We start from the raw sequence: 27,094 nt of genomic DNA on the forward strand, positions 1-27,094 counted from the left end.
TTTGGTTAGTGTTATCTAGAACGGAATGTTTCTAAGTAGTACAACGTGACCTGGCATTTTTTTCATACTGGCAATCTCTCAGATGAGTCAGGAGGTTGTGTGTTCATGGTCCATACCCAGACTTGGGAACACAATAAGCTGACAAATACAATACCAATCGAGTGCTGCATTGTAGGAAGTGCTACCCTTTACCTAAGATGTTAAGGTCTTAATCAGATAGACATAAAAAGGATTAATCAAATGGAATGCTATTGAAACATATGTGTGATGCTACCTGCTAATAACAGTTGACATTTGCTAACAAGAATATTTATAGTGATTTTAAGATTATCAGGCTACAATATCTCAAAGTGCCCTTCCAATCAGTACAGTATCAGGTGCATATTATATCTCACAATAGTTAAAGTCACATCCACATGCAGTACCTCCCATTATAAGAAAGAAATCTTTCATGATCACAGGGCATTCCAAACACTTCACGGTTAAAGAAACACATTTTTCTGGAAGTGTTGGAATGAAGGACAATATGGAAGTCTATTTGTATGCAGCACAGCCCCACAAGAAGAACTGAAATAAATTGCTGAACATTCCATTTTGATTACGTTAGTTAAAGGATAATATTAGCCAGAATAATGGAAGAACCCTTTTTTAAATGGTGCCTTGGGATCTTATCTACCTGAGTGGACATAACAGGGCTTTGGTTTAACATCTCATCTGAAAGATCTCCAACACTGCAGCACTCCCACAGCACTGCAGAGCCAAGACAAAATAGTGAAGACTTGAGTAGATATAATAACATCCATACATTGTATGTCACAATTATTACAATCATTACAATGTTATCCTGTTTACAGTTTACAATTGGACACTGCAGCATTTTATCTACTGTTATGGCTTGGTTAGGGAATAGTAACTCTTACATTAAAATAGTTAATATTGAATTCCCGATCTTTCCTGAGAAGATAATGCCACAAGATTCCATGGTTTAAAAACAAACAAACTGAAGAACTTTTATTACACAAAGTATCAACAAAGCAAACAATTTATACTATCTATCCTATGCTTCATTACCCATAACTACCATGAGTTAAATATGAATAAAACAGAAAACTGTGGTCAAACATTATAAATTGCACATTAAATGGCAGTCACAACTAAAATAGATATGTCAATTTGTTTTTCCAGAAACTAGCCCAGGCACTGATGATTACTGTGAGTTCATTTAAATTCTGTCTTCTTCTTCAGGAGATTTCAGCTTTAACACTTAGCCTCTGATTAGCAACATCAACTCAACCTGGAGACCTCCCTGCTTCTTCTTGCAGTGAGTTGTCGGACAACTACACTCAATCTTGACTGTCCCAATGACTGCTCTCTTCTCAGCAGTTCATTCTCTACTCCCAAGACTGTACCCCATTGGAGTGATTAGGCTGCATCTAATGCCAGCCTCTAATCATAAGCAAGATTCCAGGCCATTGGCACAGATGGATAGATGATCAGCTTCACAGAGCAGAAACATCTTCAGCTTCACTGATCTAACACTGCTCCTGGAACTTTTTACCGTAATCCAGCTATATTGTTGCTAACATTCCTCTGCTGAACTTTGTGCTCTGGGCTCAAAACCATTCACCTGATTTATGGTCACATTTCCACACTGTACAACAGGTCCCGAGAGAAGTCTTTTCACATCGTCTACCCATTCAAGAACATTGCTGTCTCTGGACAAGCTCTTCAGCATCTGATGTCTAAGGGCTGATGGTGTCTAATTATCACCTGGAACAAACAGAAAGTGGATAAGACATACCATTCAAATGCAATCTGTGAACGGCAGTCAAAGGAGGCCTGTAAAATAACCATGGATGGATTATCTCTGTCATGGTGTGGTCATCAATCTCTGTCCTGAAAGCAAACAAAGACAGTACAAAGAGATAGACTCCATAACACTACATTCCCTCACAGTGAATACAATGAATTCCCAACACAACTCCTTCAGTTGGTCTAACAGAAATGCCCTGAACAAATATTAAGTATTTAGAGTGATGGGCTGGAGCCCGGTGTGGGGGGGAGTTTGAACCCAGGCCAACCTGGACGATGAGTCCTGGAGATGGGTCCTGGCGGTGAAGTGGCGCGCCGGAGCCCAGTGAAGAAGGCAGTCCGAGTCCAGGCCAACACGGACAGATGAGTCCTGGAGGTGGGTCCTGGGCCAGAGGCCAGCGCGAGGAGGCAGTGAGGCCTTCAGTTCTGAAGCCCAGTGGGCATGGGCTCAGAGAAAAGGACTGTAATTTGAGTACTTTTTAAAGTACTTCTATTTTTATTCGGGATTTTGAGCAAATTGAATACTTTTTAAACTTTGTATTCCTATGCTAGACTTTTTTTTACTCTTTCAATTCTGTAACAAACGCTTAAGTATCTATACCTACGTATGCTGCACCTAAGATGACGCCAAATGACAACATTACAAACTTCTCACTGCACTCATTCGACTGCACATAACAGTAAAGGCTATTCTATTCTATTTCATTTTAATCATCTGTCATCAATAAATCTGTACGTGGATGTGTGTGTTCCCTTAACCTCAAAGTGATTGATTTCATTTCAATAACAGGAAGATTCAGTGTATTTAAAAAACAACAGTTATTTTGTTTGTCACTCAATTGCTCCTGGGGTTAATGAAAATGTGAGGTCTCATTCATTCGATTCACTCACATTATCTCTCACACACGCAAAATTAGATTTGGATCAAAATAGAACATCATATAAAAATGCAAGTTAACTCAGTCTCTATTTCTGGCAGGTCTGAAATTTCTTAGTTGAGTTAGTAGTTTGGCTGGAATGAAGACCTTGAAAATCTGATATTTTTCATTAATTGCAAAGGTTCTTGTAGTTGTTCTACCTGGAGTAGATTTCTTAAGTGAATTTGAAGATGGAACAAATTAGAGAAGTGAGCCCTGATTTCTCTTTCAACAGTGTGAAGTTAGATACATTGGCTGATTTTCTGACTGACCAGTTTAATGACTTTATTTGCAGATTGTCCCTTTGCTGGGATTCTCCTGAAAGCTGGTTTTCATTCTGCTTGAACCTCTTTAAAACAGGGAACAAAACCACCTTATTATTTGACCTCACATCAAGTGTTGAGTCATTGCCCAAAAAAGACATGGTGATTATTCAGCACATAGTCTACATTGTGGCCTGTTAGCCTGTGGTTTCAGACAACCAATGGCATTTGTGTTTGCAAGGCAAATTGGCACATTATAATGAAGTAATTTTTAGGTCTGAGCTACAGAGAGTCACATCAAAAAATAAAGTCCTTTCTGTTCTGTCTAGAGATGAGATAGTGTCTTACACCATGAAAGATGTATGTTGACTCACAGAAACCATTTTGACTTTTAGTCTTTTAAAATGCAGCTTTTAGAATACACCTTTAAAGATTTATCATCATACTACTCTTGGCATGACAGAAAGCATAGGGATGTGTTCTGGTGTAGGGATCATAAATGAATATAGTATAATCATATGGGTAATACACTAGTGAAGATCCTTTGTTTGATCATTAGTATTTGCCTTAGAAGGGCTCAAAGATACAGAAATTTCATCCCATAGTTTGAATGAGATTTTTCTGTCTTTATCATTCTTGATTCTTGATCAGTAAGGGAATCATGCGTTTTGGGAAAAATGCAGGAAACTAGACGTGCAGCATGTCAAATCATCCATGACCCTATTGAGTGACGGAGCAGACTTGATGGGCCAAATGGCCTACCCATATTCTTATTTCTTATGATCATGTGGTCTTATAAGGGATATAGAGATGGATGTTTATTTCCCCTAAAGGCCTGCAATATAAACTGTCTTCAAAATATTATGTACATTTATGTCTAATTCAGGCTGCCGAGGATATATGGGTGAAATTATGACTGATGAATGTTTAGTTATGTTGCCTTTGAGGTTTCTGTTCAATTCTTAGATTGTAGACTAAATACAGAACTATGTGGATTATGTCTAGCCATATGGGCAAACCCTAACCCTAACCCTAACCCTAACCCTATTATAATGAATTAAATGCATGTACCTGATACTATAACAGTAAGTTCATGAAGCCTTTTCACCAGTGAGACAGAAAAAAGCCTCAAGTGGTGAAGGAGGAGATTCAAGGAGGAAGCCATCTATTAAACAGAACTAAGTGGACCTGGTTCAGTTCGAGTACTTCCACAAGACGTTATTGTGTCACAGAGCTATTTTTGCCTCATTGTTAGTTAATTAAGTGTTGCAAGCATAAATGTTTAAATAATAGAGCACACATAGAAATGGAATGAAAAGGGAAACTGTATGTTCAAGGTGGTGAAGAGCGACCTTCTTGAAATATTGCAGTTCATGTGGTGTAGGTACACCTACAGTGCTGTCAGGTCGTTAAAGTTGTAATTGTTTCCATGTTTTAGGAACTAGGAAAGGTGTGTGTTGAAATAAAAGACCCAAAGGAAGAGTTACTTCTTTCACAAAAATAGAGAAGGAAGAAATATATACTGATCATTCAGAAATCATATGGAGTTAGGAATGGACTTTGAAGGAAGTATGCTGAAACATGAATAAAAGAGGGACATTATTGTACAAGATGTTGTGATTATTTGAAATTTAGTATTCCTACATTTGTGCTGATCTCTCTTTTCAGCAAGATTCAATGTTTGTATTACCAAACAACTGAAAATGAGAAAGAATAACAAAGTACAGAGGAATGCTTATGGGCTAATGCAAAATAACCTTACTTTTGCAATAATGGAATAGGTAGAACAAAGCAGAAGAGAATTATAAGGAGAAAACAAGTGATAAGGAGTGTATAGGATTCAAATTGGTCACTGGTTTTGTTTCTGTGCATTAATTGTATTGTAAATACATTGAAGTAGACTGTGCCTGCCATGCTGCTATACTGTACACAAAAAGCAGGACAAATCCATCCCAACCAATTACTGCCCCATCAGTCTACTTTTGATAATCAGTAAAGTGGTGGAAGGTCAGGCATCATTTGCTTAGCAATAACCTCCTCACCGATGCTCAGTTAGAGTTCCTCCAGGGACACTCAGCTCCTGATCTCATTACAGCCTTAGAACATAGAACATAGAACTGTACAACACAGGAACAGCCCCTTTGGCCCACAATGTTGTGCTGAATATGACAGCATATGAAACAAATCCAGCCTTAGTTCAAATATTGGCCAAAGAGCTGAATTCTAGCGGTGTGTTGAGAGTGACTGTACTAGACATTAAGGCCTCATTTAACCGAATATGGTATCAAGGAGCCCTAGTGAGACTGGAGTCAATTGGGATCAGAGGAAAGCTCTCTGCTAGCTGGCTTCATATCTGGCACAAAAGAAAATGTTTGTCATTGTTGGACATAAATAATCTCAAATGCAGGACATCTCTGCAGGGAAATTCTCAGGATCGTGTTCTCAGCCCAACAACTTTCAGGTGCTTCATCAATTACCTTCCTTTCATCAAAAGGTCAGAAGTGGAGATGACTGCCCAATGTTTAGAACCATTTGCAACTCCTAAGATACTGGAGCAGTCCATGCAACAAGATCTGGACAATATCCAGGCTTGAGCTGACAAGTGGCAAGTAACAGTCAAACCACACAGATGTCAGGCAATGATCATCTCCAACAAGAAAGAATCTAACCATATACCCTTGAAATTCAATGGCATTACCATCACTGAATCGCACTTCCTGTCACCATCACTGTGGACATCCTGGGGCTGCCATTAAACAGAAACTGAACTGGACTGGCAACAGGATTTGATGAAAAATCTTTTCACCCAGAGGGTGGTGACAATGTGGAACCCATTGCCTTGGAGGGTAGTAGAGTTGGGAATCATCACGACCTTTAAAAGATACGCAGATGAGCACTTGAAATGTCACAGCATTCAAGTCAAGGGCCAAGTGGTGGAATGTGAGAGTAGTGTAGGTATGTCAGTGCAGACTCAATAGGCCAAAGTGCTTCTTCTGTGCTGCATGACTTTAGGTAAGTACCGTAACTGCAAGAGTAGGTCAGATGCTAGGAATCCTGCAGTGAGTAACTCACCTCCTGACTGCCCAAAGATTGTCCAACATTAACTCAGCACAAGTAGGAGTGTGATGGAATACTCCCCACTTGCCTGGGTGAGTGCAGCTCCAGCAATACTCAAGAAGCTTGACACCATCCAGGACAATGCAGCCTGCCTGATTGTTATCAATCCACAAACATCCACTCCCTTCACACTCAATAACAGCAGTGTGTACCATCTATAAAGTGCACTGCATAAATTCACCAAAGATCCTTAGACAGCAACTTCCAAAATTACAATCGTTTCCATGTAGCAGGATAAGGGCAGTAGAAACATAAGAATACCACCACCAGCAAGATCCTCTCCAAGCCATTCACCATCCTGATTTGGAAGTCACTGCCACTGGGTCAAAATCCTGGAATCCTCTACCTAAGAGAATTGTTGGCCTATCTACAGCACATGGACTGCACCTTAATTTACCTCAATTTGCATCGTTACTCTGAAACCTTCATGCATTAAGATAAAAAGCCTTTAAGTTTGTTCTATTATTGAATTTCCCTACACTTCTATGGTTCCTTGGTACGCTATGACATTCACTTATTCTGTCCTTTCCTTCTAATTTCTGGTAACAATCAACCTCATCATTAACCTGTAATCCTACTTTCAAATTTATCTTTGATTGTATTATTCACTTCGTGATTGAACACAATTCCCCACTATTTAGTTTAAAGCCCTATTCACAACCTCAGCATACCACCACCTTCTCAAGGGCAACTAGGGATGTGTAATAAATGTTGGCCCAGCCAGAGACCCCCACATCCCATGAAAGATTAAAAAAAATCTTCTGGTCCAAAATAATTATTCTCGTCAATTGTTCTCCGACAAGATTGAGAATAACGAACATTCATCAGAATAAATTATTGAGGATTTTGTCGATAGAACATAAATATGTAAGTTTTGTTTTGCAGAAATTGGGCAAATTGTGCATTTCAGGATTCTCCAGAAACTGCATTGTGGAGAATGTGGATTTCAAGTTGAAGAATTTTAGCAGGCATCAATGATGAGTTAACTGATACAATTAAAAGACATTCCTATATAGGCTCCACATTACACTCCAGAGGTACTTGTATCACAGAAGTATTATTTCACAGAAAAAGGTAATTTGGCCCATTGTGTCTGCACCAGCTCTTCAAATGAGCATCATTACCGAATGCTAAGTTTCTGTTTTTTTATCCCATACTGTGGCACATTATTTAATCCGAATAACTATCCAATACCCTCTTGGGTGTCTCAATTGAATATTGGTAATCCAATACTTGAAACTAAAATGTTGTTCAATGGAATGGTTATTTTAAATATTTGAATAGCAATATCCTTAAAAGGAATGGAATTCAATTTATTTAAAGTAGAAGACATCATAAAAAAAAATGGAAAACTATAAAAGCCAAGAATAACATTTAAGTATTTTAAGCACATTGATTAGAAACAGACAAGAATGAGAAACGCACATGGATACTTATTAGTTGACAGTGGGAAATGATATTTAAGAAAATTTGGAATGGTTTAATATACAGTTTCATCCTCCAGAACACCCTTCCCTCTTGTAAAGTAATAGATAGTGATACGTCAGTAAATTACAGGCCAGAATTTCAATTATTGGCATCATACTATGCTCTACACTATAGGGGGATAAAGACTAAACGGTTGAATAGACAGGAATTGATCAGAAGCAAAAAAAAACAAAAAATTTCAAACAATGGGAGATAGCAAGAACTGCTGGAAGTCGGAGTCGATACAGTGTGACCTGGAGGAACACAGCAAGTTGGGTAGTATCGGAGGAGCAGGAAAGTCGACGTTTCCTGAAACATTATAATGTTAAAAAAATGGATGTCTGAATAGCAAATTAAGTGGGAACAAATCTGAGAGATTTGTGATGTTGGTCTAGACAACCATTTGGGAGAAGGTGATGAGCAGTTGTTCCATCTCTTGCACTTTCATGTAAAGTTGCTCGGGAACAAATATCTGAAAGTAACTTTCCATCTACTCTGCCAATTATGCCCCCTTTATCTCTTTCTCCCTTATCACACCAATTCATTACTTGACTGAGATTGTTAGTCACATCGTATCATTCATGAGTATGTGCTTGAATCTTGTGACGCATTCATACTACCTCTGGGCCAGGAAGTCTGGGTTCAAGTCCCACCTGCCTGAGACATAGGTAGAGCCTATATCTTGAACATTCATCTGCCAATTCTGTGCTGAGCCACGAAGAGTTTCTGGTATTTATGTTTTGTTTCGGTTTGCATAATTTTGCTTCACACGTGATTAATCAGAGTCTGTCAGCACAGATTTCAGAAAGCCAGGTTATTCTTGCTTTGGAGAATTCTATCATGACATGAGATAAAGAAAGACACTGCTTGTCTTTTATCTGGATTTCCAAGAAGCATCTGATAAGGTGTTGTGTAGGAGTTTTATTGCAGATATCATGACATGAAAGATTGACAGAAGGTTCATGGGGAGGAGTAATGCATAAGAAATTTCTCAGAATTGAAAGTTACAACAGCCCTTCAATAAGCCTGCTGTTACACTTATTTACTATATAAAGTAATAATCTGGACAGAAAAGGCCATTCAGCCCACCAAATGTATGGAAAGAGCAAAACATTTGGACACACACCCCTGATCCTACTTTACAACATTGTCTATTTTTTTACTTTCAAGTAGTTATTTGGAGCAGATTTAATGACTGAATGGCCTATTTCTGCTCCTAGGTCTTATGTTCTTAAATATTCCTTGGAAGATCAGTATTGAATGTACTTCCGTTATGTTTTCAGGCAAAGCAGCCAGATCATCCTTTGTTTTAGAACAAAAAAATCTCCTCTCTGGTCTTTTGTCAATTATCTTAAAGAATGATTAACGTGTTTTATCACTTATCTAGAATACAAAGATGAAGAAATATTATTGATGCATTGTAGTGATTGTAACAAGGTCAGCCAGGTGGTCATCATAGAACATGAGTTCCCTGATCAGGGCTATTAATCTGATTCAATCAGGGAGCCCTGGCTGACAGTTAAGAACAGGAATGTCAGACATTCTGTTCAGTTTGAAAGCTGTCTCTAAGAGAGTTAGATTAGTGTCAAGGACTCTCCATGTCTAAATAAAGAGTGACTTGGTGACAGGATACTAGCCTCTGTGGAGTTCTTCACAAGGTTACATTTGAAGTGTAGTATACAGTTTTAGACTTCCAATTATAGAAAGTATGCAACAGCAATTCCAGGTCCATGATACTAACAGAATTATATCCTTCTCCTTTAGTTCTGTACCTAAAGGCTGGTCTGACCCACAGAACTGTGAGCTGTACTATGGTTGGGGCAAGGAGGCAGGTCACATATGCATTCCAGCTGGAAAAAAGATGGAACCCCAAGCTGTTGATGCCAATTTGATCCACTGCAGCCATCGAGCTGGCTGATCCTACAAGGAGTCCAATTTGCTGTGGCAACATATACATTTCTTTACTGTAGTCTGGAATTATCATATGGTTGATCAGGAATCTGTCCCATTCTTATTGCCTTTCATTGGTATATTTTTAAAGGACTTACAGATTAGTGTTGAGTCTGTTTGGCCATGTTATGAATGTATATTCCTTGGCAATCAATTCCTGAGGTAGGGCTTAAACCCAGTGCCTCTGACTCAGAGGCAAGGACGCTATCCATCTTGTCACAAGACACCACTCCAGATTTATAAAACATCTTTAAAACAGTGAAACATCCCTAGCACTTCACAGGCATGTTTTCAAACAAATTTCTCACTGCACCAATGATGCTCCAAAGCGCATTGCACTCAGTTGAGTATTTTTGCTTTGTAACCGTTCCTTTTGTGAAGGCAAGAGTCAAGGCTATCTCAGGAAAATGAAGCAGCCAGTTTGTGCATTACAACATCTCACAAATATAAAGGAGGTACACAACAACATATTCTGTTTTAGTGATGTTTATTGGTGGGTGAATATTGGCCAGGACAACTCCTATGCTGTTCTTCAATAGTTTTCTGGGATCTTTTGCACCCACCAGAAAGAGCAGTGGTGTTAATGTTTCCTTTGAAAGATTATGGTCTGGAGATATAATGGTGCCAAATGAGTTGTTGTGTTGGTCAGCAAGGATAACCTCATACTTTCTCACACTGTATTCCACCTGCCACTTCTTTGTGCACTCCCCTAGTCTATCCAAAGCCTTTTGCAGCCTCCCCACATCCTCAATAATACCTGCCCTTCCACCCATCTTTGTGTCATCTGCAAAATTAGCAACAATGCTCTCAGTTCCTTCGTCCAGATTATCAATAAATAACATGAATACTTGTGGTCCCAACATGGATCTCTGCAAATCTCCACTAGTTACTGACTGCCACCCTATAAAAGACCCCTTTATCCTACTCTCTACATTCTGCCAGTCAGCCAATCCTCTAGTCATGCTTGTACCTTGCCCCTGACACCATGTGCTCTTATTTTATTTAGCAGCCTCTTGTGTGGCATTTTGTCAAAGGCCTTCTAGAAATCCAAATAGATCTCATCCAGTGGATGTGTCTAACATGCTCTTTACCTCCTCAAAGAACTCTAAGATTTGTCAGGCATAACCTCCTCTTGACGAAACCGTGCTGACTGAGCCCTATTTTACCATGCACTTCCAAGTACTCTGCAATTTCATCCTTAATAATGGACTCTAAAATCTTACCAACGATTGAGATCAAGTTAACTGGCTTATAATTCCTTAAGCTTCACTCCCTTCTTAAGCATGGCTGTTACATTAGCCATTTTGCAGTCCTCTGGCACTCTCCCTGACTCCAGTGATTCCTGAATGATCACTTCCAATGCTTCCACAATCTCCTCAGCTATGTCCTTCAGAACCCTGGTTTGTAGTCCATCTGGTCTGGGTGATTTATCCACCTTCAGATCTCTTAGCTTCCCTAGAACTTTCTCCTTACTGGTGGCCAATACACTCACCCTTACCCATTACTTCCTTGAAGTTCTGGTACGCTGCTGGTGTCTTCTACTGTGAAAACTGATGCAAAGTACCTATTCAGTTCCTCTGCCATTTCTTTGCTCTCTATTACTACTCCTTCAGCCTCATTTTCCAGCAATTCAATGCCCACTCTTGCCTCTCACTTACCTTTTAGATATTTAAAAGATTCTTGCAAAATTCTTTTATATCACTAGTTAGCTTACTCTCATATTTCATCTTCTCCTCTCTTATTGCATTTTTGCAATTGTTATGTGCTTATATGCCGGCAAGTGCATTTCTACTGATCCATTAAATAATTTATTTTTCCAGTTCACTTTAGCTGCCTCCATCCTTGTATCTTTTTAATTGTCTTTATTCAAGTTTAAAACATTAGTCTTGCACCCATTCAAACTTTGCCTAAAACAGAACGGAAAATTCAATTATGTTATGATCACCCCCTGAGAACTTTTACTAAAAGGTCACTAATTAATACTGTCTGATTGTACATTTTTGGATCTAGAAAGAAGTGTGCTATCTGAGTGGTCACATAATGCAATGGTAGTGTCCCTATCTCAGGGCCAGGTGGCCTGGGTTCAAATCCCAACTGCTCCCTCTCTGAACAAGCTTATTAAAAAATAGAGTCTGATTAAATCTATAATGCTTTAAGAAACTGCCTTGAAAGCAATCTATAATCTCTTTCTCTAGGCTACCTTTGTTAACCTCATTCATCCAATCTATATGTAGATTAAATCACACATGATTACTGCGGTAACTTTCTCGCAGGCCCTCAGTTTAGCCCCTCGCTGCTCATACTGACCGCGCAGAATCTCTTTTCTCAGCCTACCTATATCATTATACCTTATGTGGACAATAATAATTACATTTAGTTCCTGCAATTGCACGTTTCTCACTGGCCCTGAGGAGATGTCTCAAACTAGGGCACTGGGCAGGCAACAAAGTCTTCTGGGCTTTCCTTCTTATCTGCAGAGAACTGTGCCTATTCCACGGACTGTACTGTGCCCTATTGCTCCCACTTTCCATGGTGCCATGGTCAGTTTCTTCATCCATCGTCCTTTTAACAAGCTTAGTATCAGTAAGGCTATCATTTGGTGACAATGGCTCTTTTTCAGACTCATAGCATTTATTCAGAACTTGGTACATAGTCCAGGTCTATAATGGCAGACATGCCACCACCAAAGAAACCTTTGTCAGGCAGACATCAGTATGCTCAAATGATGCTTCCACAGTCAGGATTGATCAGGATGAGCTCTGCAGTACTGTGCAGCAGTGTTTGCTGTCTGCTGCAATCTGGTCTATAACATTGGCTTCATGGGTTTTTTGTCTTGTGCCAGCTGTTATCACCACCTGGCCAACAGACAAAGTGTTGCTCACCAGTACCCAGAGCTACCCGGAGCTCTGACAGAGAGTTTCACCTGAACCATCCCTGCAACCTTTTAATACAGTAAGCCTTATTCAGTCTTTAATCTCACCAGTCTTATTGCTGTTTCCTTCACTTCACAAAAACACCAAAACCAGTTAAAAGACAAATATAGGAACTCAATTCCATTTGTATCTGATAGGTAACAGCATTAACTCCTGGATCATACCCATAATCTCCAAAGGGGCTAAAAATAACCTTGAAAAACGTAACTTCTTTACAGAGATAGCAAGAACTGCAGATGCTGGAGTCAGAGTCAATACAGTGTGGAGCTGGAGGAACACAGCAGGTCAGGCAGCATCAAAGGAGCAGGAAAGTCAATGTTTCGGGTAACATCGACTCTCCTACTCCTCTGATACTACCTGACCTGCTGTGCCCCTCCAGCTCCACACTGTAATTTCTTTATGCGTATTTATGTGACATATTTAACTCAAGGTTTCCACCTCTAGCAATGATAACTCTAGTCTTAACCTATTGGTATTCTTGGTCACATTATTTCCTTTAATTAAAATAGAAATCTACCTTAGGGGGCAGCACAGTCACTCAGTGGTTAGCACTGCTGCCTCACAACGCCAGGGACCCAAGTTTAATTCCAGTCTCCGGTGACTGTGTGGAGTTTGTACATTCTCCCTGTGTCTGTGTGGGTTTCCTCTGAGTGCTTTGGTTTCCTCCCACAGTCCAAAGATGCACAGGTTAGATGGATTGGCCACACTAAATTGCCCATCTAAAGATGTGCTTATTAGGCGTATTAGCCATGGGAAATGCAGGGATACAGGGATAGGGCAGGAGGATCCGTCAGAGTGGGATGCTCTTCGGAAGGCCAGTGTGGACTTAATGGACCAAATTGCCTGCTTTCACACTGTAGGGATTCTTTGATAACTGTTATTGTAAAAGAGGTCATGCAGCAGTAGTGTTGATTATTCTATCATAAATCCGTTATTATCATGTGAAGGAGTTGTGAAGTTGGGAATTAAAGTTTTTGCAATGAGCAATAAGTGTCAAACACATTTTCAAAGGGCCTGCATTAATATGATCATACGAAATTCTGTTTAGTTACATGTGTTTTAGTAGAATTAAATATAGGAGATGTTGTGGAACACCTATGTTCTGCCCACAAAAATGACCCCGAGCTTCCAGTTGCCCACCACTTCACCCATTACTGTGTTCCCTGGCCAACATCTCTGACTCAGGTTTGCTACATTGCTCCAGTGAAGCTCAGTACAAGCTGGAAGAACATCACCTCATTTTCTACTTGGGAACTCTGCAGCGTCTGAACTTAATATCGAGTTCAATAATTTTAGGACTTGAGACTGTCTCCCATGTCCTATCCCAACCCCACACACCAGGCTTTCTCATCACATGGACTGCTACCACACACACCTATTGTCAGCTACTGATAGTCCCCATCCCTCAGACTGACTTTCGTTAACTCCTTTGTTTATCCAACTGTTTGCCTCTCCCATAAACACTGAAAAATCTGCGGATGCTGTAAATCAGGAACAAAAACAAAGTTGCGGTGACCCTTCCTCAGGACCAGAAATGTTAACTCTGTTTGCTTCCTTCACAGATGCTGCCAGACCTGCTGACCTTTTCCAACAATTTTATTTTTGTTCCTGTTTCTCTCTCTCTTTGCGCTCTATCTCCAACTATCGTTTACTCCTCCTCCCTCCCCCCACCCTATCTTCTGGAGAGACACAAGTGACCCAGGTTCAATCCTAACCTTGGGTGACTGTCTGAGTGGAGTTTTCACATTCTCCCTGTGTCTGTGTGGGTTTCCTCCGGGTGCTCTGCTTTCCTCCCACAGTCCAAAGATGTGCAGGTTAGTTGAATTGGCCATGCTAAATTACCCATAGTGTCTAGGGATATGCAGGCAAGGTGGATTGGCCATGGGAAATGCAGGGTTACAGGGATAGGGTAGGGATATGGGTCTGGGTGTGGACTTGATGGGCTGAACGGCCCGCTTCTATCCTGTAGGGATTCTAAAATATCAACCTTTTCTCTAGCTACCATCAGTTCTGAAGAAGGGTCACTGGACCCGAAACGTCAAAGCTGCTTTCTCTCCACAGATGCTGCCAGACTGATTTTCCCAGCAATTTCTGTTTTGTAAACGAAGGAGATGTACACTCTATGGGATTTGGGCATTCCCAACAGTTTCCAAAAAAAAAATTATATTTGAAACAGATGACAGCTATAACAGCAACACATACCCTGAAGGAAGAAAAAAAAATCCTTTTTTTAAAAAAAATCTTGTCTCAGTTTATCTGTCATTGACACTCTCATGCATGCCTTTGTTACATTGAGACAAACCTCCCAGCAACCACTCCTCACAAGTCTCCAACATTCTAACCTTACATAAGCTTGATGTTAGCCAAAACTCAGTCGCCCATATTAACATGCATCAGATCCACTGTCACCTCTGTTCTCATGGACCTAGATTGGCACCTCATCAAGCAATGTTTTAATTTAAACTTGTTATCCCTGTTTTCAAATCCCTCCATGGTCTTGCTCCACACTCTCCCAAGCGCCACTAAATCCCCACACCCACCCCCACCACCACAAACCTCATCTCTGGTTTCTCCTCCGTCCCACAACCCTCAGAGATCTCTGCACGCCTCTCATTCTTACCTCTTGTGTAACTCCAGTTTCAATCACTCCTCCATCGGTGGCCGTGTATTCAGTGGCCTAGGGCTCCTCATTCTGAAATATCTGATCTACATCTCTCAGTCTATCTACCTTGTTTTCTTCCTTTAAGACACTCCTGAAAACCTACCTCTTTGATCAAGTGTTTGGTCATTTGACCTGATATTTTCTTATGTGGCTCAGTGCACATTTTGTTTTGCGGTTCTGTGAAAGATATTTTAATACGTTAGAGGTGCTAGCTACGTAAAGATAAATTGTTGTTATTTAGCCTTGATACAGCACCAAAGGATAAAAACAACAAAATTACCTTATTTAGGATTTAGAGATAGTAAGAACTGCCGATGCTGGAGTCAGAGATAACACAGTGCGGAGCTGAAGGAACACAGCAGGCCAGGCAGCATCAGAGGAGCAGGAAAGTTGATGTTTTGGGTTGGGATTTGATTCGTATGTAACAACAGAGGAAACATTCCTGTTGTTTCAGTATCCTGAGAAGCAAATAAGATCACGGTAATATTAACGTGTAAGTAGCTCACTTCGAGTGGCCTCACAAGTCATCCCAATTAGTAATGCGTAATTGTCTCATTTTATCATGGTTGATCTCAGCTGAAGATGATTTTTCCGGAGGCAGGAAGCAACGTCTAAGGTAATTTAGAAATGACGAGAGCTGTTGTTGGCATCGTGAGTTTGCCAGATTAGCATTTTATCCACTGAGAAGATTACTGCTCAGAGTGAAGAGATTAACCTGGAAGTTCAGAACTGGAGTAAACAAATAACGAGCATTTACAGCAGGAATCTGCATGAGCCCAAGAAAGGGGGATTTTGCACATTTGCATAATTAGAAGTTTGTCTTTCTCTCAAATTTACTTCTCCCCCTCCGTCCCCGTTAAAGAAAACAGATAGCTCCTGTCTGGGACCACCAAAGGTCAGAAATTGAACTCCTCCCATGACAGCTCACCAACAGACCAATATCTGCAATTGGACCACCAACGCGTTGGTCTCTCCCCTCCTCACTTGCCCAGCAAGGGATTTTTATCTGCTGCTTAGAACATAAGAAGAATGTAAGAAACAGGAGGTGAAGTAAGCCATTCAGCACATCAAACCTGCCTTGTCATTCTTCAAGGCTATGGCTGATCTGCTGTAGGCCCCAACTCCTTTTTCATGCCTGCTCTCGATTCCTTGTTATCTAAAAAAATCTATCCACAGTCTCTGTTTAGTCTAATTTCTAAAGGGAACGTGTGGGATTACATCTAGGTTGTCCAAAATCTCAGCCAGGCTGCTGTAGTTTGATTGATAGGGATCACAGTTACTTAAAGCTTCGAAATTACTGTTGGTATCAAAGGGAATGATTAGATGACATTCCTCTTATCTAAATGAGTTTATTGCCAATAGATTAAAAGTTCCATGGAAATAGTAAAGCAGCATGAGACAAATTTGAGCTGCCCTGCAGCATTCACAATGGGGACACATCACCACCTTTTCAAGTGCAGTCATGGATAAAAAAAAACTCGTAGAATTGTAGAACACTTATGGCACAGGAAGAGGCTACTTGGTCTATCATGTCTGCATTGAGCTGACAAGCCTAGCCAATGGTGCTTGTATCCTGTGATTTAAAAAAATTACATGTCTCCAAGCCATTTATTCATATAAGAATAATTTCATGTCTAAAATAGGCATAGATTGTGAAATAATAGAAACATAAGCACAGGAGGAGGCCGGTTTGCTCATTTTGCATGCTTTGGTGAACAGATTAAGTGGTAATGAAACTCATACACAATCCACATGAATTAGAATTTATTACAATGTACATTCAGAACATGTACGCTGATATTGGGTATGAAGAGCAATAAAAATCTTTGGCCAAACTCAACAGTTCAGATGTAAGCAAATGCCTTTTTAATACCAAAGAGATTTGATTAACTTGAAGGAATTTTATGTTAAATCAAAGATCCAATAGAAAATATGCAGCATTGTTTACAAACGTAATACAGCGTTCCCAATGAAGCAGGATAATCACAAGTATCAAACCCCATATATTCCTCAACGCTATTGTTTACTGAACTAGTTATTCAGATTCAGGCAGTGGTATGTTAAAATGGGGTAAATAGGGGAAAAAATGAGTAATTGTTTTGGCATTTGTAAAGGTATTGTCTGGGACTGTGTGAATGGCACCTCCCATAATGATATAAGAGAACACATGACTGGGTGACCTGGAGGGAGAATGACCCCTTGTGTCAGCACTATAATATTTGGTTATGTAGAGCTGTGTATAGTTCCCTGATACATAATAACATAGTTATTGTTGAGCATAGTAATGATTCAGTTAGTCAAAGCTACATTGAAATAACATACAATATAAAAACGCAAAGAAATTTAGGGAGAGAATTGCAGAATTTCAGGTCTAGATATGCCATCATGATGGGAGTCACTGACTGGCTATTTTAGTGCATTGGAACAGTTATTAATACATATAATTACAGTTAGATCTTTGTAGGATGACTTCTTCATTTTATTGTTATTTTTCATTGCTATATAATTTTTAAAATAAATGAGAAATGTTCCTGAAATAAATTTTCACGTGGATAATGAAGTGAAATTAAATGCACTTACTCCAATTAGAGGAGGACAGAGTTCTCACAGGGTTGTGGCACAGGAGGATTTTACAGAAATAGGAGAGAAAAGGCCATGGAGGGATTTGATAAGTAGGATGTGAGTTTTAAAATCGAGTTGGAGCTGGCACAGGAGCTGGTGTTGGCCAGTGAGCATGGGGCGAACAAAATTTAAAATGAGTTATGATACCGGCAGCAGAGTTTTTATACATTAAGACAATATATACAGCTCTACATGACCAAGTCTTACAGTGCTGGCACAAGAGCTCAAGTTTGTGGAAGGTCTCACTGAGGTGCTTAAGGCACTTGAGCATTAGATTTGATAATCCTCATTATTTGCACCAATTACCCTCTAGCTCAATTATTAATGTACAGCTGATGTGCAAAGAAACTCTTTGATATTTTACTTCCCACTTCTATCCTTTATGAATATTTTTGTTCACTAAATTACATTTCAAAGTGTTACTCTATTAGGAGTGTGAACTGATTGTTAACACCAGATACACCAGATATTGCACTTGCTTCTGCAATAATATCAGTCTCCGAACTTATACCTTTCAAGTAGATGGCAGCCTTTCATGAACACACAGAAATCCTTTAATCACTAACAAGCTCTTTCCGACAAAATCTTCTGTTGTCATTATACTTTGGTTCTGTTGCATATCTTCAGCAACAATTGCAAGAAATGCAATCTCATGATTTCATGACAAAGTGCGTCAATCTGCTTTATAGACCAAAAAGAGGGGAAATATCCTCTTGTTTTTACTGTAATGGAATGGCCCTGTATATAAGTATAAGAAAGCCTTCCATCTCACTTTGAATCAGTAGAAAGGAGATCAGGTTTCTTTCAAGAAGCTTCCCTGCTGTTTGCAAATTGACTGCTGTGTTTACCCAAATTTCAAACAATTACAACCAATTAAATCAATGTGAAACAAGCTGGGATAATTGTTAAAGGACGGATGGAAATGTAGACAGGTGAAGAAATTTTAGGGAGAGTATTCGGCAGAGTTTAGAGCCTAGGCAGCCAATGCTTGAATTGTGTGCAGAACACCTTAACTGGAGGTGTGCTGAAGCCTTGGAGAGTTGGAGGAAATCACAGAGCTAAAGGGAGGCAAGGTATTGAAATTTGTGAAGAACTCCGTGATCCATGCAGTACCAGATAGATTTACAAGAAGCGTCAGCTACTTCTCCCTTTGGAGAATAGATAATACTATAGTGATCAGACCTGCTACGCCCCTCATACCAATCCAGATTTCATTAGTAAAGTTTTGAAACTGACACTTGGAACTGATAAAAACTGAAAGAACTGCAGATGTTGTAAATCAGGAGCAAAAACAAAGTTGTTGGAGAAGCTCAGCAGGTCTGGCAGCATCTGTGAAGGAAAAAACAGAGTCAATGTTTCGGGCCCGGTGACCCTTCCTCAGAACTTGGAGCTTCTACTTGGAGTATTAATGTGCGTCAATAAAAGAAGGGCAGTCAAAGAGAAACTGCCTGACAGTTCTGACATGATACAGCTTCTGAACACCATCACCACCCTTCCCCTTGTCCCTTGCTACCACACTTATGCCCACCCTTTGCAGCCAAGAAATCTCCTGCAACAGAACAGCAGTAGTAGTAACCATTGGTATTCGCCCCAATCCAAGTATTCAGTATCAACATCCAGCAACTCAGATACAGCATAGCCAGCTGTAGAGTCAAACTTCCTCCACTGTCCCCCAATAAGGTGCCTCTTAGACCCAACCTCAGAGAACGAAGAAGTTGTTGTTCCACTTTTTTTTATCTGTTCACAGATGTGAGCAAAGCTGGCTAGACCTACATTTATTGCCCATCACTAAGTGCCCTTGAAAAGGTCATGAGGGTGTACTAAGTCAAAATCCTTGAATTCCGCTCCATGATGACACTGTGGGTCTACCTACAGCATATAGACTGTAGCGGTTCAAGAAGGCAGCTCACTACCATCTTCTCAAGGGCTCCTAGGGATGGACAACAAATGCTCATGTCCCATGAGTGAATAAAAAAAGCTGCCTTGCTGAACCAGTGCAGTTCTTGGGGCATAGGGACACCCACAATGCAGTTAAGAAGCGAGTTCCAGAATTTTCATTCAGTAAAAATGGTGAAACGGCTCCGGGTCAGGCTGCCTCGTGGCTTGGAGGGGATCTCCTACTCAGGTCTCCTTCCTCAGGTACTCTTCCTCTATGTTAATGATAGTCTTGTGCCTGGTGTTTCCATCATCTGCAGTATTTTACAATTGTCTCAAGAGAGCATCCTGGTCTGCATCAGTGTGACTCTCCTCTCCCACATCTTTTAGCCCACAGCCTGAGGTAGCTTGCCCTTTTGAATGAAAATTAAGCCTAATAGTTTTTAGCCGCAGGAGGAGGTCCATTAGGATCTGAATTAACATTAAATAAACTTAATTTCAATTTGGACTGTGACAGTCTGCAAACAGAATAGACTTCATCACGTTCTTTGGGGCTGGATCAAGAGCTAAAGGGCCAATGTCAAATTTACAGCACCTTAAATTATCCTTAAGCTCTTACACCCCATGTGGAGTCTGTATGCCTTTCCCACAGTAGCCCACATTTCCTCTTTTTGTGGTAAACTGTTGCTTTTCCATGTTTCAGGTGCTGGAGAATCAGGAAAAAGCACTATCGTCAAACAAATGAAGTAAGTTTTGAATACTTCTGCTTTTCGCTTTTTGTTTAAGATGATACACTGCACTTACGCAAGCCTGTTGTTTGCAAAACTGCACTTCAACATTAAAGTGATGCACAGGCATTCCAGTTTGACATAAATATGTACCATTGATTTCCACTTGCTGCAGTCACAGCATTCCCATCCCCACTACCAACGCATTCACACTTGATTTGCAGTGAACTGTAAGTGCACACTTTCCACATGTACAGGATTCACATTACCAACTCACACTTACACAGAGTCTCATCCAGCTCCAGGCTCGGTAAGATTTAACTATTAACTGTACAGAGATAGGAACTGTTTTACCATCAGTTAAAAATGTTACTGAAGCATAGAGCATAGAAACGTAGCTATGTGAGTGGGCCATTCAGTTCCTCGAGCTTGCTCCATCATTCTAGATCATTGCTGATTTATCTGCATCAATGTCCTTTTACCACGTTATCCCATATTCTTTCCTGCCTTAATATTCAGAAATCTATCAAACTCTCGCTTGAGTTTGCTCAATGACTGAGGTTCTTAGTCACTCTTGGGTAGAGAATTCCAAAGATTCACTATTCTACCCATCTTAGTTTGGTGGCTTGCCTTTACTCTGGAGATGTTTCCACTGGCTTCCCCAAAATGCATCAAGCAAAACATCCATTTTGGATCTACCTTTTAAGAATTCTTAAAAGTTTCAATGAATGCACCACTTGGAAACTGTAAAGAATTTGCATAAGAATATAGATGAGCACTCTGTAAGCAGAAACCATTTCAGACCAAGATATATTCTAATGCAAAAATGGATGGCAAGGCCTGGCAATGGTGGAATGAAAGTGCATTTAATGACTGCTTTGCAGTGAAAATGATTAAGGGAATATTTCTGTTCATGAGAGAGGCAATTTTGCTTGTAGATAAATAACTGTGTTGTTAAATTAATGTGAAATGTTAAGGTTTAGGTTTTAACATTTCAGGGGAGGTGGTGATGTACTCATAAAATCATTGGAGTAGTAATCCAAACACCTAGGCTGTGGGACATAGTTTCAAATCTCACCAAGGCAACTGGTGGAGTTTAAATTCAGTTAATAAATCCGGAATATAAAGCTATTCTCAGTAAAGATACCATGAAGCTACCATCGACTATTGTTAAAAACCCAACTGGTCCACTAATGCTCTTTGGGCAAGCAAGTGTGCCATTCTCACCTGGTCTAGCCTATATGTGACTCCAGACCCAAAGCAATGTAGTTTACTTTTAACTGCCCTCTGTCAGGTCATTCAGTTCAGGGGCAGTTTGGAAGGGGCAGCAAATGCTGGCCTTGTAAATGATGCTCACGTCACATGGAAGAATAAAGAAAAGTAATCACAATGCTAATTTGAATATCTTCTTTATGTCCTGGGCCTATGCATCAATCATCTGTGAACTAAAATATAATTAGAATGTCTTTTTTTAAGAATTAGAATTAGTCTTTATTGTCATTGGTACTGAAGTACACGGATACAGGGGTGCAGTAAAAAGTCTATAATATTGCCATTCACGGCAACATCTTAGGTACAAGGTACCTAGCTACAAAATCTTAGGTAAAGAGTAGAAAAATAAAGAAATAAGTCAAAAATTCAACGTAACAGCTTGTGTCAGTGTAAAGTAGCAAATAAAAAAAAAGTTAAAGTTTTCAAAGTACAGGTCTTCTTTAGCCAAGGCTATCTTTACAGACAAAATAAGAAAAAGCACAACTCAGGTCAATATAGAGAATAAAACAAATTTCTCAAATAGTAAAGCAAAATACTACAAGGCTTTAACCCTGAAACAAACACAGAGAATGCTAGAGAAACTCAGTAGGTCTGACAGCATCTGAGGAGAAAGGAACAGAGGCTGGTACCAAGTACCACATCCAATATAACCATGATGATTATATTCATAAGCTGGTTTGATAGATTTTTGAAAACCAAGGGCATTGAGGGAGCTCGGTTGAGGTGGGAGATCAGCCATTGAATAGTGGAGCAGGTCAAAGGCCTATTTATTATGTTCTTATGTGCTGAGATGAGGGGAGAAAGAATGCAGTCTGCCTACAAGACAGCAGATTGAGAAACCAACATGGGGTTATGATGCAGGGTCCTTACTCCAAAGGAAGTATCATAGTTCAAACACACACTGTGTGTGGAGCAGCATTGACAATATCGATACGAGTTTACATAGACAAAACCACTGATCAACCAGAACTCATAGAGAACAAGCTTAGCGTGGAGAGCTCAAAACAGGAAGCTGAAACAACCATTCCTTTGTTCAATAAATTCACAGAGCACTTTTCTTGTAGAATCATTCATCAGGATGGTTATACCAAGGAAGAATGTTTAGCCTTTATTTCCATTATCAATGGCAACATTCTGCAGTCTATCCTGGCTATCATTCGTGCCATGTCGACCATTGGAATCGATTATGGGGACTCTGCAAATGTGGTGAGCACATATTCTGGTTCAGATATTTTATAGAGGAAGAACCTTTGGGAGTACACTGCTCTAATTAATGTTCTGATGTAAATGGGCAAGAATAGTCCAATATATTTAACAATGTAACATTTTAACGAAACTTACAGAGGATATGAGGTAGTGCTATATAAACATAAGCCTCTACCATGCACAAGAACATTGAACATTGTGATCATAATGTTTCTGCTTTTGGACCACACCTGAAAGCGAGAGAGTTTGAGGGTGGGAACAACCATCACGTCCTCCACCGCCCCAGCTCACCTTTCTCAGAGAACCCACTGGACTAAACCAGGCAGTTGATTGGCTGCTGGTGGGTTTTCTGCCAGAATTATGAAGCTGGAATAAGCAGTCCCACTTTATCTCAAACTGCTGACTATTAGAGTTTAACACATCCAGACCATAGCAGTCCCACATTGAGACCATGTCTGCAGCTGGGACATGACCCTCTGGACCCTCAGATGAAGGATCAGAAGTGAGAAAGGTTGATATTGTTTGGGGATAGTTTTGGGTTATGGAGTGAGTTTGGCAGAGATGTCTAAAGCAAAGGCATATGGGTGGCTCTCTCCTAGGCTGAGTTGCAGTCTTTTTCTTTAATTCACTTATGGGATGCAGCCAGTATTTATTGTCCTGGTAGTGAGTGGCTTGCTGGGCCATTTTAGAGAGCATTTAAGAGTCAACCACATTGTTGTAGTTCTGGATTCACCATGTAAGCCAGATCAGGTAAGGTCAGCAGATGATAACCCCTTTAGGACATTAGTTAAATGGGTTTTTAATGAAAGTACTACGGATGCTGTATTAATCAGAAACGACAACAGAAATTGCTGGAAAAGCCAGCAGGTCTGGCAGCATCTGTGAAGAGAAGTCAAAGTTAATGTTTCAGGTCCAATGACCCTTTCTCAGTGCGGGTTCTTCGGCTCTGAGGAAGGGTCACCGGACCTGAAACGTTAACTCTGATTTCTCTTCATAGATGCTGCCAGACCTACTGGGCTTTTCCAGCAATTTCTGTTTTTGTTTTGGGCTTTTACGACAATTGGCAATGGTCTGCATTAAGCTAGCTTTTATCTCCAGATATAAATTTCACCATGTTGCAGGGTGAGATTTGATCCTACAACGCTAGTGTATTAGGCTGGGGTTCTGATTATTAATCCAGTGGCATTACTCCCCTTAAATTAGTACAAATGGAGGCACTCCCAAACTATAAACTGACAGCCTGCCTACACGTGTTTCTCAGTCGGTTTTTTCTCACCCTGTCTGGACCTGAAGTAAATACAGTGCAATTCCAATGAAGCTCCTAAGTGGTCATTAGCAAGTGCCAGGGTGGGATAGTTAACCATGAGCCTTTCCATCCAGAGGTTAATTGCTGATGTGATAGGAAGAGGGTGGGTATCTCCCTGGTGCCAACACACCCACTTGCTGTATTTTGTTCCCAGTGCTTCTCGGGAAGGGAAATATCCCAGTTCTGTGTGTTCGTGCTTCAACTCTCACAGTCAGAAAGTACACAGCTCTGGTTTCCCCAATCACTCCTTTTGGCATTTTGCGGGAGAAGATGCACATTCTGGTTGTACCTTCCTAATATGTTTTTGAAAATCTTGGCACTTGACGTGATACGTTTAAATTTCATGCAGGTGGGAGCATTGCTGGAATGTCACCGCAGCACTTAAACTCAAAGTTTGACAATATAATGCTGAACAGTGTCCAAGTAGACGTGATCCCAACAAATCAATAATGACCACTTTCTTACTATGTTGACGCGTATTGACACTGTAGCTCTTTCTGGAGCTGGTACAGACACGATGGGCTGAATGGCCTACTTGTGTACTGTAAAATCCTATGATTCTACTTCACATTCAAATTGACTAATCCTAGTTTTAAGAAACTCCACAGACTTAAGAAAAATTTCATACACTGAGCTAAGCACAGACCCCAAAGGGCATGCCTTCAACTCGGGAGATCAAATAAGGTTGGGGATTCTTAGCAACTACAGCACTGGAAAAGGTCTGTCTGTCCTTTCTTAAGTGGTCAGTGGTGAATTCCCCTGGTCACAAGGGCCAGTTTAGGCAGTGAAGCAGCTTGTGTTTTGCTTGCTTAACTAAAAGGCAGGGTAATGACTTTAAGTTGTAAAGGGCCATCAGACAATAAATGACCCTTCCTGATATCAACAGCATTGGGAATTTTTTCTAATGAACCTGTTCAGAGATATAATTACAAACTTCTGGAGCAGTTGGGGCTTGAAACTGGGTCTCCTAACTTAGAGGTAAGGACATTACCATAATGCCTCATGAGCTGGGAATAACCATTTCTGCTCTCCAATTTTCTAACTCATGATGTTGTTCTTGTTTGTGTTACCAGGAAGCTGGGAGGCAGCTCTTTAATCTTGCAGATTCTGTTGAAGAGGGAACCATGCCCAAGGAACTGGTGGATGTTGTAAAGAAGCTGTGGACGGACTCTGGAGTTCAGGCCTGTTTCGAGAGGGCAGCTGAGTATCAGCTCAATGACTCGGCCTCGTAGTACGTCCCACTACAAAGGCAGTGTCTGGCGAATGTTTCCTTTGTGGTTGGTTGGCCCGCCAAGCTGGTTCGTTGTTGTTCTGCAGACATTTCATTACCCTGCTGGGTAACATCATCAGTGCATCCTCCGACGATCCGCTTGGCGAGCCAACCAACCACAACATCCACAACCCGAGCTACAAATCTACTCTAAAATGTTTTCTTTTTCCGACATTGTATCAGGAATGCACTCAGTGTGGATAACTGTGAAGTCATCAGAAAGCAACTGGTAAAGCCTTATCGTTCTGTTATTACTGGAATAATATCCCACCTGTACACTCCCAAAATTGGCTTTTGCTTTTCCATGAGAGGTAGAAGCAGCCATGGAGAGGGTGTTTCCTTTTATGGGGGAATGTAGCACTCAGGGTTACTGTTTAAAAATCAGTGCCACCCATTGAAAACAGAATATGACGCAGTTTTTTTCTCTCTCGCAGCGGCCGTAATTTTGAAACTATTTGTGCAAAGGGAGTGGAAGGAGACTCTGAATATTTTTAAGTCAGAGGTGGATAGATTCTTATTAAGCAAGGTGGTGGAACTGGGGTAGCCAGGTGAAATAACCAAGCCACCCTTTATTTACACGTGGACTGTGAACAGCTAACTCAGAGCCAGTCCCTATACTGAGGAGAATCCTTGGGACTTTATATCTGTCAGCCAGGGCTCCCTGACTGGCCCAGGTTAGCAGCTCCATTCAGGGAACTCATTCTCAGGTCCACCTGGGTGACCTCGTTCCAATCACTACACCAGGAATGTAGATTTGAGTTAGAATCAGATCAACAATGATCTTACTGAATGGTAGTGCAGGCTTGAGGGGCTGAATGGCCTACTCCTTGTTTGTACGTGCTCATAGCTTGTAGGTTTTGTCTGATTGTATATGACTGTGAGGTAGAGCTCAGTCTTATAAACTAATTAAATTGCTTGAGAAGGTATAGCTCATCCCAACATTGGCAGGTATGTTGGAGTTGCCAGGATAGTATGGAATATGTTGAATCTCACCTGACTAATCATTCTAACCACATTACACTTAGCATCTCCAAATTTACATTCGAAACATTAATATAAAGCATTGCAGAGGTCTGAAAGACAGCGGAAAGTATTCATTCATCACTTTATAAATGACTGGTATTGTTCTGGAAATTCTTTTCAGACGAGGTTCTTTATTCCACAGTGGCAGGAAGTCCTTGGATAGGGTCACTGATCATAATTACTTTTGTTAGTAGTGCAGCTAAATGTGTGAAGTGCAGTAACACCTCTCCTTATGGTGATTAGCAGTGTGCTGTTATGTGCACTTAGGCATTGCTTACTTAAGCAAGTGAACCCAAATACATAGCACCCAAGGGATGATGTTGTAAATTCATAAGGCTTAGTTGAGCATGGTTTGTGTAAACATGATTTCACAGCGGAACCCATGTGGTTTCCTTTATAAACTGTAATAGTACTGAGGACGTTCACATGTCAGAATAGGAAACAGACTGTAGTAAAGACTACAACTTTAAGACTACTATGTCTTAAAGTTGTAAACTCTTTGCTTAAGTAGAATGATTCCTTTTGTTTTCAGGGCCTGTTACTAAGTTTAACCATGGCATCATGAGTTTTTGTTGTTCATTCATGAGATGTGGATGTCACTGGTTAAGCCTTGATTATTGCCAAAGCCTAATTACTTTTGAGAAGTTTGACGGATATATTTATTTCATGAA

General features: G+C 40.4%; 1 protein-coding gene across 1 annotated transcript in view; it reads left to right on the forward strand.

Annotated features, from left to right (window-relative positions):
• The window catches only part of LOC109919729 (guanine nucleotide-binding protein G(t) subunit alpha-2), a 56,053-nt gene that overhangs the window by 10,971 nt on the left and 17,988 nt on the right, over window positions 1-27,094 (forward strand). Inside the window, exons 2-4 of the mRNA XM_020519755.2 lie at window positions 20,322-20,364; window positions 22,683-22,824; window positions 25,204-25,361. Of these exons, the coding sequence (XP_020375344.1) occupies window positions 20,322-20,364; window positions 22,683-22,824; window positions 25,204-25,361 (343 nt within the window). The remainder of the gene's footprint in view (window positions 1-20,321; window positions 20,365-22,682; window positions 22,825-25,203; window positions 25,362-27,094) is intronic.

This window comes from Rhincodon typus, chromosome 25, assembly GCF_021869965.1.
Source record: "Rhincodon typus isolate 14 chromosome 25, sRhiTyp1.1, whole genome shotgun sequence".
NCBI lineage: Eukaryota > Metazoa > Chordata > Chondrichthyes > Orectolobiformes > Rhincodontidae > Rhincodon > Rhincodon typus.